This window comes from Archocentrus centrarchus, chromosome 6 (assembly GCF_007364275.1).
Source record: "Archocentrus centrarchus isolate MPI-CPG fArcCen1 chromosome 6, fArcCen1, whole genome shotgun sequence".
In the NCBI taxonomy this organism is placed as follows: Eukaryota; Metazoa; Chordata; class Actinopteri; order Cichliformes; family Cichlidae; genus Archocentrus; species Archocentrus centrarchus.
In genome coordinates this window covers 19230446-19246749 of record NC_044351.1, presented here as the reverse complement: position 1 = coordinate 19246749, position 16304 = coordinate 19230446, and the positions used below count along the sequence as shown (strand labels likewise).

The 16304-nt window shown below is 43.1% G+C and overlaps 1 protein-coding gene across 2 annotated transcripts in view; it reads left to right on the top strand.

The window, feature by feature from the left end:
• otud7a (OTU deubiquitinase 7A) overlaps positions 1-14314 on the top strand; it is a 48607-nt gene extending 34293 nt beyond the window's left edge. For both annotated transcript variants that reach the window (XM_030731779.1, XM_030731778.1), the window contains 6 exons: positions 633-745; positions 2086-2213; positions 2306-2455; positions 9503-9617; positions 10224-10308; positions 11099-14314. In XM_030731779.1, the coding sequence (XP_030587639.1) occupies positions 633-745; positions 2086-2213; positions 2306-2455; positions 9503-9617; positions 10224-10308; positions 11099-12664 (2157 nt within the window). In that variant the 3' untranslated portion in view covers positions 12665-14314. The remainder of the gene's footprint in view (positions 1-632; positions 746-2085; positions 2214-2305; positions 2456-9502; positions 9618-10223; positions 10309-11098) is intronic.
• Positions 14315-16304: the final 1990 nt, after the last annotated feature.

The following is a 16304-nucleotide window of genomic DNA, read 5'->3' as shown; positions in this document are numbered from 1 at the left end:
ATGACATATTAATAAATCCATATGAGCAAGCATCGGATGAGCCACAGTTAATAGCCGTTGATTTTAGCTTCCTTGCCGAGCAGCTAATTTAGATTTTTGCTGTGAGGAAAATTGTCTTTCTGTGATACCAAGTGTGCATTAGTAGCAGTGCTGCTAATACTGTCAAATCCTCTACATTTCCTCCCTTCTCTTGATGTTCGTGGATTAAAGTATTTTCAAATCTATTAGAAAAATGGTGTCACCAAAGATAGCTCAGGCAAAGAAGTAGTCCAGATGCTCATGTTTTAATAACGCCCAAGGCGTCCTGGTGGCCCAGTGATCTAAGATGCATCTCATGTAACGCACCGTCCTGGTTTGAGTCTGGGCACGGAGCATTGTTTCACGTCAGCCACCTGTCTCTAATTAGCTGTATTTCCTGACTTCCTCTTTTACTAAATACCCATTAACAGTGGAAATATGACAAAATGTCCAAGTGTGAAATGCGAAAAGCTCCAGCAGATAATCTTGTCCGGGACGCAAATGGCAGAAATGAATAATTATAAAAGGGACTGTGTGGGTGAGTGATGCGCATATTAATCAGAATCTTTTTTTTTTTTTTTTTTGGGTTGGGGTGTGTGGTGGTGTTTGTGCAGTCGGGGCTGGTGTACACTGAAGAGGAGTGGGAAAGAGAATGGAACGAACTCCTGAAGTTGGCCTCCAGTGAGCCTCGAACCCACCTCAGCAAAAACGGGAACACCAGTGGAGGGTAAGGTCTTCCAAACAATCCCACAAGTCCATGCACACATTCAATTCCCAAGACACATTCCTTTGACCAGCAAAAGTTGCTCTGTAATCACTTCATAAAATGAACAAAATGAGACAAGCTGCGCTGTTTTAATCCCACATTACAACCCTACTCCTTTGTTTCCTAACCCTCTGTGTTGAAGCACCACACAAAGCCCACAGCTAAAACAAAAGTGACCTTCTCACTAAAATCAATTTGTCAGGGAAACTCATTGTTTCCACTTGGACAGTTTCTCTCCAGAACTGCTGCCTCGCTTTAATAACATTGTTTAAGCTAATGTGTGAGACTGTGCCATCTACTGGCTGTCATCAGTATTAGTTTGTGCTGTAAGCCTCCCCTGAGCTGTGGGTTACTTTTAGCTGCAGAGAGCCGCATAAATAAGCGTAACGTGGGGTTTATCTCAGGCTACAGAGACAGATTTGAAACGTACTCTGGTTTCCTCCTCCTACGCAGAGAAACTTGTGGTTTGTTTCTGTTTCCATATTCACTGAAATAAACATGCATACTTTCTCACGTAGATGCTCGGTATGGTGAAGTGAAAACAACTACGATGAACAGTCAGATTCATTAAGGTGTCTGCTCAGTTCAATAAAGTTCCATTTAAAGAGGCTGTGGTTATCTTTGCTCATCATTACATTTTATTTGAGTTCAAAGTTAAGTGTAAAAAGTTTCCTTACAAACTATTTCTGTTTGACTGCAACATCTTAAAACAGCACAGTGTTTCTGCATTATTCCCAGTGTTTACTTATCTGGTGCATAGCCCTCCATTGCTGAAAATTTGGTGTTAAAGAGAATAATTTCCACATTTTGTCTGGTGTTTTTAACCTCTCATTGAGTTTGACTGTGATACAGTAATCAGGTTAGGGATGTTTGATGGTCCTAGTGTGAGATGAGGCCCTAAATAGGATGAGTGGGATCGCATATTAAGAGGCTCTTTATTAGAGTGTGTTTGGCAGCGTGGCTGTTTGTGTGGCTGACAACTTAATTGTTGCACATCCTCTGGTTCCCTGGTGGGTGCATGCCTGAGAGCTATGCCTCTGCTTTTTCCTGGGCTCTCCATCCCTCCCTCCATCTTTTCCTCTTCTGCTCTCTTTTACTGAAACACATGTATGACAAGATGGACACTGTTGTCCTGTCTGTTACAGCCAGCCAAATGGGAAGTGGATTCAAGAGGATCAGATTAGCCACGTGACTAGCTTGGATATTTGCTATGTTGGCTGTCATCAATACCAAAGCAGGAAATTGCCACCGTATTGCTGTGTGAAATGTTATGTTTCTTTTTTTTTTTTTTCTTCCTTCAGGGTGGATAACTCTGAGGATCCGGTCTATGAGAGTCTGGAGGAGTTCCATGTGTTTGTGCTGGCCCACGTGTTACGCAGGCCAATTGTAGTTGTGGCTGACACAATGCTCAGAGACTCAGGAGGAGAAGGTATACTGAAAGCATCACGACTCCCTCCTCTGCAGTACAGCAGGTCGAGCAATAGAGTGAAACTAAATTACAGTTCTCTAACTGAATTCCAGCGTTTGCTCCCATCCCATTTGGAGGTCTCTATCTGCCCCTCGAGGTGCCCCCGAGCCGCTGTCACTGCTCCCCACTGGTCCTGGCGTACGATCAAGCGCACTTCTCCGCACTGGTGTCCATGGAGCAGAGAGACCAGCAGCGTGAGCAAGGTAAGAAAATGTCTAGCATCTCAGAACCACTTGCATATCCTGACAGAAAGAGCCGATGGCATCCTCAGGTGGGAATCTTTAATGCAAACCTTTTCTTGACCTCCTGTTCTTGAAAAAAATCAAAGTTTCTGCTGACAAAATCTGCAATAGTTTGACAGTCTTTGCTTTTAACTTAGTGGGTGGAGGACTGCGAGAGGGAAGGCGAGTGGTCTGCCTGTCCTGCTAGAGGTGAATAATGTATGAGACAGCAGTCTAATTACTCGTGATCCATTATTTAAACAGGCCAGTTGGCAGCAAGATCCTGAGAGTAGCCAACATGCAGGAAAGTGGACAGCACGCTCCTTCTTCTGGCTTATTAAGAGCTGACCAAAAAATTCAAACCTCACCTAAAGTCACTGTTGTGAGTTTCATTTGTCACAGTAGGGGTGTCTGTTTATATGCCTGCCTGTCTCACAGGAATTTGTGAAATGGTGCTGTGCAGAGCACATTGATTGTGTTATGTTGTGGTGAGGAAGTGTGGATTGTCCTTTGTGTAGAGCAAGTCTTGTTTTATTCTTGTTTTGCTTATTCGGATGCCAGTGTTCTCACTCTGGGTGCATTGCTTGCTCTTGAGGTCAAAGCATTTCTCACATGGATGTCTTTAATTGATAAACAGAGTGGATCTCCCTGACAACCAGTCTTAGTAGTCACGGCACTCTTCTCTATCTGACTCAGTGGGTGGAACTCACGTGTCATTTGCGGGGGCAGCTGGCTGACTCTGTCTCTGTCTCTTTTTTCACACTCTCGAGTACACAAACAGTTTCATTCTTCCTCTCTGTCTTCCTCCTTCCCGTCTCTCTCTCTCTCTCTCTCGTGCTTTTCTGAATATTCAACGTCCTAATCTGGGTCATTAAACACCAACCTAGTTATTAAGTCTGTCTATAACCACTGCAGGCTAGCAGACAGACATGATTACTAACCTGCCATTCCTGCCCTGAAGTCATTCCCTTTAATGCCCTAGCAGCACTTCAAAGCCAGTCTACCCCACAGCCCAAAACTACTGAGTACTCACACTAGTGTTTGGTGGTTTAGCGTGCTGCTGGTTTCTCTTCTTGTCCACCAGATGGTGCATATGTCCAAAGACCACACAGCAGCCTGATCACAACACCACTGCATGGCTGTACTTTTTCCCTTCTGGTACACAGTGTACTGTGATAGGATCAGAAAGTGTTTCGTCTGCAGTCTTCACAGCATGTAATAACTCATACTGCATGGCAATGATACAAATCTGTACTGCTTTCATTAGGATTTTCAGCATCTGCAAATGTATGATTTATATTTTCTTTTCATGCTGAAATTATTATAATTATAATGAGTGTCTGCATTTTAATATCATTTGTAAGTTTCATGACGCAATACTGTGTTGCCATGCTGGTTTGTAAATGCCAGACGGACGAGCAGTGAGTCTGACTGACAGACCTAATCTTCCACTGCCAATTTAGGAAGAACCAGCCCCTGCAGCCCCAAAGGCCTCACCACATCACCACATATGGGCAGGACCCTGGGTTGCTTGGGCCCCAACAAACCAACCCACTCTCCTGACAGTAAAGCCACTGTGTGGACGTCTCAGGTGGATGGTTACTCTCAATTTCCCCTTGCACAGCGACGAGCATCTGAGGGGCTGTTGGCCTTGTGTGTGTTCAGGTGTCAGGGGCTGGGTTAGAATACTGCCTCTTTATTCAGCCCTCTGTATGGAAGATTATAGTGGAGTCCTTCCTAGTAACCTGATTCTAAATCACACTGACAGATCAGGCTTCTGCTCCTTTAATAGCATGCTTGCATGACTTCTGGGGTTGCACTGATGGCGGATGGTGAAAAAAACAACACGTGAGGGGTGACTGAAGCCAGAGGTTATTGTAGTTTTTTTTTAATCTTTCCTTTTCTTTTTCTGAGCATTCAAGTGGCTTCCTTGGGTGAGGGAGTCAGATGAACCTAGAGACCCATGGACATTTGTATGTTGTGTATGAACCCATTGCTGTTCACCTGCTGTGTAATAATGGCTAGTTCCTCAGTAGATGCCGCTTACTGCGTTTCATCAGCTTGTTTGTGCTTCTGCGGCTAAACAATCTATGAGAGGAACTGACCCTTTGGAAAACTCTGGAGCTATTTCCAGCTCTGCTCCCAAATCCAAAACACTTTGAGGTTTTCTTTGGCATCACATCATCACACTTCTAACACTCTTTTGAATGAAAAGTAAATGGTCAACTTTTATGCAAAGACCACCTACCTGTCGTTTATTCACACAAGATTCACATGTTACGTAAACATAGTGTACAATCATGTGCAAAAGTCTTGAGCAACCCTTCATTTCTTTATATTTTACTAGGAAAATGAGAAATGGGTGCAGCAGTTTATTGAAACATGTAGATGGAAATACAGTATATAAGACAAAAAAAGAGTTTGTACAATTAGAATGAGATTGAAAGTCAGTATTTGGTATGATCAGCTTTATTCTTCATCTTAGGCAGCTTTCTTGTCATTTCTTTAAGTAGTCTTCAGGAATAGTTCTCCAGGCTTCCTGAAGGACATTCAAAGCTCTTCTTCGGATGTTGGCTGCCTTTTGTTCTGTTCTCTGTCAACATGATCCCACACCGCTTCAATAATGTTGAGGTCCGGGCTCTGAGGAGGCCAGTCTGTGAGTGACAGTGTTTCATTATATGTTGCTCTATCCGGGTATGCTTTTACTGCATCGTGTGTTTGGGATCATCAAATCTGACTTGACTATTCTACATTCATAAATCTATCAATTTTGGCAAGATCCCCAACATTAGTGGCTGAAATGGAGCTCCAAACCATGACAGAGTCTCCACCATGTTTTACAGATGGCTGCAGACACTCACTGCTGTACCGCTCTCCTGACAGAGCTCAAATTTGGATATTCAACACCTGTTGATTTTCTGTAATTTGGCATACCTCAGTCTTTTCTCCCTGTTTTCCTTCTTGAAGAATGGCTTCTTGACAGCCACCTGTTCACTGAGACCATTTCTGATGAGGCTTCAGTGAACAGTATGGATCAACTGAAGGGCCAGATGCATCTTTCGGATCCTTTTTTAGGACTTTGCTGGATTTTTTTTTCCTATATCTTAAGGACGTGACTTTCAGATATTGTTCATCTGCCTTCCATAGTTTTTAAGCCTGCCACTTCTACTGTTGTCCTCCACTTGTCCAGTTTCCTCAAGGACACACTGCACAGCATGCCAAGATATGCCAAGCTTTCAGCTACCAGCTCTGGCTCAAGAGTTTGGCACAGTACAGTATTATTCACATTATGTAGACAGTATAAATTATACCAGTATGGGAATGAACATTAAAATTGCATTTATTCCAGTTTTCTGTGCTACTTTATATGTGATCCACTTGTATTATCCACCATGATTTTCTGAGGGAAAGGCCGAGACTTGTTTATATGCATGACTGCTGTTTACTCTGGTGAATTGAGCCTTTTAAATCTGCAGCTGTGCAGAGTGACCAAAGTCAGGAATTCAAATTTGTGCATTTTCCAGACAGTACAAATTGTTCTTGAATCTCAAAACAGAGGGAAACATTGACTCAGTGGTCCTGCTGCCAATCAAACCTTGTAAAAGGTGACTTTGTCTAGGCAAGAGAAAAAGAGAAGCTGGAGAAGCCACTTTGTCATCCTATTCTGCTGTTATGATACAAAGACACACAGTTATATGTGTCATTTGACCAACAAAAAATAAGGACAAATATGTTTATGTCCAATCAAGTGAATGGACGTAATTCCAGTTTTAATTTCCAACAGCTGTTTTCTTATAGTTCACACCTAATTTTTGTGGGTGTGTATCTCCCCGAATCAAATTGCAAACTTAGCAAAGCGAGACAGGCCATCAGCTATGTTGCTGAGTAAACAGCTTGCATACCACACAGATCTGTGATGTCATCCAACCATAAGGTATGGAAATCGGTCATTCAAGGACAACAAAACAAGGCTGCCAACAGGGAGAGTAAATACATTACAGCACACTTTAGTCCCCCAGAGCTCAACTGGCAGTGTTGAATCGTTAAATCTGGACCAGGCCCAAGTGGGAACAACAGCACACACGGCACTCAGGAATGGCGAGAAAGAAGGACAGCTGCATCGTGGGAGCCAGAACGGCACCTTGCAAGACCTCTGCTGCCTGCTGCATGACCCGAGTGGGAACTGAGTGGGAGCTGGTTCAATGTCCTTTGCCTGTCTGTGTGTGTTTGTGATTATGACTGAATTTTTCTGGGCAAGACTGTTCTAGGAAAAAACTTCTGTAAAGAAAACCACTTTCCCTCTCAGCGTACAGTGCTGCCAAGCCAGTGCCAATTACTGCTTGACTGTGTGGCTGCAGGCATAAGTCATGCATTTGTTAAAATATGTGTTTAATGTTGTAATTTGCAGGTAGTCAAAGGCAACCTTGACCTCAAAGGACAAATTTCTGTCACAGGGATTTGTTTGTGACTAATGATCATGTCCAACCAGTGTTTTAACACCTGGCATTAATCGTGTACATTTCATTATGCATATGAGCTAAAAAAGACACACAAGAGGGACAGAGTGAGGATTTGACATGCAGGGACACAGGAGGGGCATTTGCTGCTGATATCTGTGTCTCCATGAAGCCTGCAGAGCAGAGCAGCCTATTGGCAGTGGAAGAATGATGAAGCAGGGAGGAGACTGCATCTTCCATCTGGGTCTGACAGTGAAGGCTGGAATGTCCCCAGCCTGAACAGCCTGCCTCTCTCTGCTGTCATGTGGACAACAACCCCCACACTAGGTAGCCTGAGGAGAACTGTCATGTGGGCCAGTGAAGTCTAGTTAGTCCTCCTTCTATACTGTTGTTTTTAAAAGGCACCCACACACTCAAACCAAAACAAGTACTGTACATTCCTGCACTGTGCACACACTGTAAGCACATTTACCACAAGAGGAAGCTGGGTAGGTGTCTGTTTTATGTTCTCTGTCCAGTGATTACTGTTGAAAACCTCTTCCTGCTTGCAAGTAGCTGATCATATCAGATAAGCATGAATGAAATTATTTCAGCACTCCGGCTCTTATCCTGTACTGCTTTGTCTGATTGCAGTCTATTTGTCGTATGCCTAAAAGGCAATAAAGCTAAGTGGACTTTTAAGCAGGACTCAGTACAGACACATTCAAAGTTCAAACGGTTTATTGAATGAAGCCAAGCAGAAACTGGAGGTGAACTCAGTCATGGGAATTCCTGGAGTAAGTGAGAGAGGGGAGAGGTGAGTTGAGTTAGCCTTGAGGAATTCACTGACAGGAGTTCCACAGACCTGATCCAGAGAGTGCTGTGTGAGAGGAATGAGATTGCTTACTTGGTGGGTTCGGAAGAGGTACTTGGACAGGGGCCACTGGTCTGTTTGCGCCGGTGAGTTGAGTCGCAGGAGGGTGGGCAGGCAGGTGCGGTGAAGTGGAGAGTTGCCCTGCTCGCCTGTCAGGGGTCCGCACTGGAAAGGAGCAGCTCAATTGGAATGAATACGTAGTACCAGAAATGGTGCTGCTCTTTGGCCAAATGGAGAGTACTAGGAAAAAGGGAGACGAGGACGTTAACTTGGAGCAACAGCAAAAACCACTGGAGCTACATGGAAAGGCCGGATTACCACTCTAAAGAGGCAGACAATCTGGTGAAGAATAAACATCGGAGCTGGTCCTTAAGTACTGACAGGAAATGAGGGCAACAGGTGTGGTGGCCAAAGAGTGGGAATCCAGAACTCCACCCACAGGCAGATCTTTACCTGCCCAGCCCAGCACGGCCTAGACTTGGAGAGAAAGGAAAACCCAAAAACAGCAAACAGACCAGTGCTGAGGAGACCAGCTGCTTGTCCCATTCTTGGCTGATATGGGATTCTAGCTGCTCAGCAGTCCTGGGTCTTATTTGTCATATTTCTTTCTTTTAAATTGGTGAAAAGATTGGACTGCAGGCAGGCCAGTTCAGCACATGAACTCTTCTCCTACAAAGCAATACTACTGGAATAGATGCGGTATGCAGATAAGCATTGTCTTGCTGAAATATGCAAGGCCTTCCCTGAAAGAGACATCTTCTGGATGGGAACATATGTGGCTCTAAAACCTGTATATACCATTCATCACTAATGGCACCTTTCTTTTTAATTGTGCAAGCTGCCAGCTCCACAGGCACTAATGTACCCCCATACCATCAAAGCTCCAGGCGTTTGAACTGAGAGCTCATAACAAGCCTCTTTAGTCCAGAGGATATGGTGTCCATGTTTTCCAAACACAGAATTTCAAATTTCAATTAATCTGACTACAGAACAATTTCCCACTTTGTCTCAGTCCATTTTAAATGAGCTTTGGCCCAGAGAAAACAGCAGCTAGAACCCTGAATCTAAGTGAAAGGATAAGAGAGCAATGAACAGTACTAGTAAGAGCAGTCTGAGCAGAGTTTGTTCAGTTTTGCAGATTGGTAATGCTCCCTTCTGTTATAGCAAATTTTAATTTTAGCCTTTAGGTTGGGATTGAGAGTTCATTCATGATTTTCAAAGCAGTAATCAATAAAACAGTCTCACCACAGGGTCTGTTTAGTTGCTATTTTTAGAGCTTTCAGATGTATTACATGAAGCAGCACTCAGAGGCTCCAGACCAGCTACAACCTAAGTCGCAATAAAGAAGCTCTTTCCTTTAATTTTCTTCATGGAAAAAATAAAAGTCTGGTTATACTAGACTAATCAAGTCAGTGTAGGTTATAATAGAAACAGTCAAGTTTGACTGAGGCCCTTCTCTGTTTGAATGAGTCATCTTGAGTGACAGTCACAGGTCATGGCCACTTCTCTGCCTAAAAAATGAATGACAGTGTGAATACACCTCCAGTATATTTTACCCCACACTGACAGGCATCTGGGATCATTAACATGGCATTATTCTAGTGTGTCATTATGGTGTCACTTGCTTTCATTCTGACGCTGTGAAGTGGTAGCGTGTTTTTTAGTCTCTGGTGGGAAAGCTGTACCAAACTAATGTTCTAATAATCTCATGTCTTCCAGCTGTTATCCCTCTGACCGACTCGGAGCACAAGCTGCTGGCACTCCATTTTGCTGTGGACCCTGGCAGGGATTGGGAGTGGGGGAGGGACGACAATGATAATGCTAAGCTAGCCAAGTAAGTCCTGTACAGTAGATCACTCGGTGATGGTTACCAGCAAAGCACACAGAGATGTTGAGAGTAAAACCTGCAGGCCAGGGCAGTATTTCCTGTTCACCTGCAAGGTGCTATATGGAGGAATTGATTCAGATTATGGGCTCCAGGCTCAGGTCACTTTAAAGAGTGAGAGCAGTGAGAGACCAAATTATGAGTTACCCATAGGGTTTCCCTCACTAAACTTAGACCATTTATGCAGTGGTCTAAGTTGAGCAAAGAGTTAATGTAAGAGGTTCTGTTCCATGTTCCTGCCAGTCAGGGTGTCATCTTATCCTCAAGCAAGCTGCAATATGAACAAAGCAGAAATACACAGAAATGATGCACAAATGACCATCTCTTCCTATTGCCCTCAATACGTTTTAGGCCTTGTTTATGCAGTAGTTCCACTTCTGCATTTAAACAATGAAATGCGTCATATTTCGTGCATTTCAGTTTGTCCAAGATGGTACAAAGAGCTTTAGTACACCCACATATGCCACAAAATTTTGTTAAACATTCGTCATACATGTCACACACGTGTTGTACACACTGCTTGTTGTTAATCATGGATTCATGTTTTTCCTCCAGTCTCATCTTGTCTCTGGAGGCCAAACTAAACCTGCTGCACAACTACATGAATGTAACATGGATCCGAATTCCATCTGAAACAAGGGTAACTTTTTTTTTTTTTTTGCTTCACACAAGTGTGTTTTGTTATGGTTAATTTAGCACTATGGAGAGACTCCTCCATTCCAGATGTTCTTGAAACCCCAGAGTCCAATCAGCCGCTTTTATTTACTCTCACAAAGCAATAATCTTAGACATTTATGTGTTTACTGGTTATGAATAATAAAAAACTGGCAATTATGCTCTTTTGATTTTTATTCGTTTATTTATTTACTTATTTTGAAATGTTGTCTGGAAATCATTGGGAGTACTTGACCTCGACATTAAAATGGCATATTTGGTCTGTAGTGCTCTTTATCCATCCAGGAGTTGCCCAATTTTAGAGAAATCAACTGTAGAGATGTCTGTCTTTTGTTAAATAGCCTAGAACTAGAAGACACTTTCTTTGTGGTGCTCAAAGTACCTAAAATAGATTTGAAAAACTCGGCAGTAATGTTTCTTATCAGAAAACATGACCCAGATACAGCGAGCATAATTTGGTAGAAGGAAAATAGTTCCTACATGAAGCTACAAGGTCGGTAAAGAGGCTTTTTTTTTTTGTATGTTTTGAGCATCACAAGACAAGTGCCATCTAGTTGCATTTTATTAGGCAGACATCTCTATAGCCAATATTTCAAAAACTGGGAAACTCACTCCACAATAATTCAGATGGATTCATTGAAAATATATAATTAGGATCTTGGGGGTGAGCTTTCCCCTTAATTCTTCATGCTCCTAAACCACACATGAATTTTGAACAACTCTTCAGTTGGTTGTGTTTGTATGTCTTTGTGCAGGCTCCCCTGGCTCAGCCAGAGTCTCCCACAGCCTCCGCAGGTGAGGATGTCCAGTCTCTAGCTGAGTCCATGGACTCTGACCGTGAGTCTGTTGGCAGCAACTCTAACGTCAACACTGGCAAGCCCAGCAAGGAGAAAGATAAAGACAAGCAGCGCAAAGATAAAGACAAGAGCCGGGCCGACTCTGTAGCCAACAAACTAGGTAGCTTCAGCAAAACCCTGGGAATCAAGCTGAAGAAGAACATGGGAGGCCTGGGTGGCCTTGTGCATGGCAAAATGAACAAATCTAACTCTGGCTCAGGTCGTAGTGGGGAGAACGGAGGGGAAAAGGTAAAGAAAAAGGAGTCTAAGGCAACCAAGGGAAGCAAGGAGGACTCGGGCCAGTCTGCAAGCTCCACTTCTTCTGAGAAGGCCACTAGTCCTTCCCCTACTGATGGAGACAGACCCTCAAGCTCCTCCCCCACTGAGAGACAGGACAGTTCAGGTAGAGTCTCAGGGGACAAGACCCTGGAAAACTGGAAATACAGCACCGATGTCAAGCTCAGCCTCAATATCCTGCGGGCTGCCATGCAGGGGGAGCGTAAGTTCATTTTTGCAGGACTTCTGCTCACCAGCCATCGACACCAGTTCCACGAAGAGATGATCAGCTACTACTTGACAAACGCCCAGGAGCGCTTCAGTCAGGAGCAGGAGCAGAAGAGGAAGGAGGCCGAAAAGAAGCCCGCTGTCACTAATGAGGTAGCTGTGAAGAAGCCTGAGCATGAGAGTGTCTTCCAGAGGGAGAGATCAGACAGCTCGCCTCCGGAGAGCTGCTCTCCCATCCTGCCTCACCACACACACACCTACAACAACTCACAGCCCCTGCTGGGTCTCAAGATGCAGGGCAGAAACAGTCCCACTCCTGCGGCCCCTCTTGCCTCTGTCCCGGCCCCTCCTCTCACCCCACCTACAGCCTTGCACCATGTCTCTCACCCGGCCCCAGCCCCTGCGCCTTACTCCTCCCCCAGTATTGGTGCTAAGAGACCTGGGCCTGTTCCTGTGTCTGCCCACTACAGCCATACACCGCCCATCCAAAGGCACAGTGTGATCCACTTACAAGATGTCAACATGCAATCCTCCATCTTCCAAGATGACCCCTACAAGCCTGTGGTAGGCACTCTAAAGACATGCGCCACCTACCCCCAGCAGAACCGCACACTTTCATCCCAGAGTTACAGCCCTGCTCGCCTGTCAGGGGTCCGCACTGTTAACACCATAGATTCGCTGTCCTACAATATGCCTGGCGAACACAAGTCCCACACCTACACCAATGGATTTGATGCGGGAGACATTCAGGACTGCCTTGAGTTTGCTGATGAGGACAACTCATCTCACACCTGGCTCAACCAAGACAAAACCAAAGGGCGGAGCTCTGGAAGCCCTTTGTACTGCTTTCAGCAGCGCCGCTGCAAGAGGGAGAACTGCTCTTTCTATGGCAGGCCAGAGACAGACAACTACTGCTCCTACTGCTACAGAGAGGAGGTGAAACGCAGGGAGAGGGAGAGCAAAATGCAGAGGCCTGTATAGCCATCACCGCTACTTCAGCCACTTGTCAACAAGGCCGCAGGAGACTTGAGGGAACAACACCATCTGCACTCTGCATTTAGAATAACATGATGGCAAACATTATCTTATTTTGTTGAAGAATGCTCGTGTATTCCTGTCGCCCTTCCCTTGTTGGTAAAGATTCTTACTTTATGATGGGGGAAGCAGAACTTAAAACAGTGAGCAGCTTTGGCCAGATATTGTAATTTTGTTTTACTTCTGTCCCATTGAATTTAGTCTTTTACTTGTTTTAGAGTAAAAGTCATCTTTCTGTGATGTAACTTTCTGTATGTGGAAAGGAAAGTTCTTTATTTTTCAAAGTACAGAAGATTTGCATCTTGTCAGGAAGGAACATTTGATCTCTTAATCAGTTTGAATGCAATACCTCTGCTTTGTTCTTCAAAATCTCTGTGGAAAAAAACAATTTGTAGTTGTTTTGCAATCAAAATAAATCTAATGAGGGATTAATATTAGAGTTTAAAGCAATAAATTGGTGATTTTTGCTACACCCTCTCTCAATTTTGTCTATGCACCAATAATATAGTTACTGTAGGTTAACTGTGTCTTGTAAATTGTAAAAGATCATCAGTGTGCTTTTGTAAACCAATTTGAACTACAGGAATTCAAATGTGTAAGCATTATAGATTGTAATGTCGGATTAGGATGAAATGTAAAACACTCATATGTCAAGTGTACCTTTGTTCTAGCCACATTGCAAAGGTTTGCTGTGTTGGAATTGGACTCAAACTATTGTGTAAGAAGTTATTTCACATTTTTGCCCATAATCAACCTCCTAAACTCCACAAGCACTGCCAAACTGGCTTCTTTAACAAAAAAAAGAAAAATTATAGTCAAATTTTCAAAATGTTTTTTTTTTGTGCCAAACACTAAACAATGTGCATAGGATGATTTGCTTCTCAAATATGCAGTGTTTATGGTGCGTTTCTCTGAGTTGCTTGTTGACTGCGCTACTTGGTAAATGTGTTAGATGAGAAGAACTGTGGGTAGTGAGAGCAGGTCGATGTGTATTTGTCTGAAGTGTTATTACGTGTCTCTTGCCCCCTACACACAACACAACACAACACAACACAACGTGCAATCATGCTATTAGCACTATGTGGTGACATGCAGTATAGATGTGTCACCGGTCCAGTGTGAGATTGTCCTTCTTCCATATCTAGAGGCCGTTAAAAGAAGCACCTGCTGCTATGAGCACCACAAGCCTTTGTGATCATCAGTGCTTTAACTAATCAGAGGGGGTTTTTTGTAAAGACCCCAGGCCTCCAAGTGCTTTCTGCTCATTTGACATGACTACTGTAAAGACGCAGTGTTTGTGTTGCTGTTTGTTCTGGTGATGCTTGGATAATGTACCATGCTGTCCTTAACTTAGTGTGTCCTGGCCAAGGATGTCCACTGCTCTCTCAGTTTGCTTCTGTCTCTCTCTCCTGTACACACTGCAATGTTGCTCCTCTTTGTTTCTATGTGACGACTAGTTCATGGACTCTCCACCATGTTAGGACTGTAAGATATGATTTTGTATTCCTTTAAGAGTTTTACACTACTTTAAATTATTGATTTGCACATTAGGTACAGATGTAAATATGAAAAAAAAATAGTTTATTGTTACAAATATGGTGTGTCTGTGTTATTTTTGTTTTTCTCTGAAGAGTGATCAGGAAAAATCTGGAAGGATAAATTACATTCTTAGGCTTAGAAATATTTTTAACCACTGCTGTATTCTCAGAGTTTGAAGTCATTTTATAAGAATCTGCTCTACATGCAGTTCAATACACTTTTTTGCTATCTGTTTGCTTTTTATCTTTTGTTCCTTTTTCTGGTGAAGCCTAAAAGCAGGTGATGTGGGTTTGGGACTAATTTATCATTTAAACTGTTCCAGATTTATCTTTCCATAATCAGTGCTTGGAGTTACCGAACATCCTTAAACTGGTGGACCACCGTATTAGGGCTACAGTCCTGTGAAAAACTAAGCACATCCTATGATTCACTAGCTTGAAGAACCACCTTTAGCAGCAATAACGTGAAGTAATTGTTTTCTGTATGATTTTATCAGTCTCTCATATCGTCGTGACCCACTTTTCGTTACAGTGTTGCTTCAGTTCACTGAGGGTTGCATTCATTTATACACTGCGCTTCGGATCGTGCAAGTATTATATTGGGTCATGCAAGATTGTCTTGTTGCATGATCCATTTTCATTTTTTTTCTTTTGCTGTCAGACAGAAGGCCTTACATTAAACTTTGGTATACAGAGGAGTCTGTTGGTATGAGCTTTTGGTGCTGATATGCTGTTTTGGGTTTTTGCCAAACATCTCCACTGGGTCTCATCTGTCCGAAGGACTTTATTCTGACAGTTTAATGGTTTGTTCAGATGCAACTTTGCAAACCGAAGCTGTGCTGCCGTGCTCTTTTTAGCGGGTTTTAGCAACCCTTCCAAACAAGCCATACTTGTTCAGTCTTTCTCTAATTGTACTGTCATAAACTTTAACATTTAACATGCTAACAGAGGCCTGTAGAATCTGAGATGTAGCTCTTGGGGTTTTGCAGCTTATCTGAGCATTGCACAGTCTGACCTTGGGATGAATTTGTTGGGATGTCCACTCCTGGGAAGAGAGGCAGCTGTCTTGAAAATTTTGCACTTGTGAATAATCTTTCTCAGTGTAAAATGATGAACTTCAGCTTGTTTGGAAATGACCTTATAACCATTACCAGATCGATTCGCAACAGCAATTGCGTCTCTGACATCACTGCTGATGTCTCTCCTCCCTAGCATTGTGTTAACACACACCTGAATGCAAAAGGCCAGCAAATGAGCTAAAACTTCTGCTCTTACAGAGGTGGTCACACATGCTGATGATCAGTTAATCAAGTGCATTTGTTTAGCAGCACCTGGCTGCTACTGACCCTCTTAATTCCCATGGAAGCAGTAAGGGTGTGCTTAGTTTTTCACAGGACTACATAGAGTCCCATGAAATCTTTGTGTTTCACATGACTGTTCAGTAATGCATGGGAGAATTGCACATGACTGACTGAAGACGCGCTACAGTGTATCGGTTTTACAAATAAAGGTGAGTTAACCTGTAATTGAGAACCCCTTTCCACCTATGAAAACATGTAATCAGAAACACGATGAGGAAGACAGAGCAGTTAAAGAATCCTACGTTGAAAACTGCAGAACAAATCTTCAGCAGTTGTGGTGGTGGTAGAAGTATAATTACAGTACCCCAGGAAATAAAACCTTATTTTAGGATAAAATCTGCAAAAATTGTACCCATTTTTGAGAAATCTGGCAACATTTTATATGCAGTTTTTAATGTCTTGATAACCATCAAAGTTAATTAAGATAATATCTCAATATAACTGCCCAACATCTGTATCAGGAGGTTTCACTGTGGGGAGACTTGTACAAGGACTTTGATACTTTGATACAGTGTCATGTAGCTCAGGAAGAGAACCAAAGTAATTTCATCAGGTCTATCTTTAATAAGTCACTCATAGTTTATAAACTGTGTGGCATGGGCTATTCAATAGATATGTGTGTTGCATTACAGGCACTAAAATCTGGATATGTCAGCATCCACTGCACCAATAAAGTCTTTGCCTGAT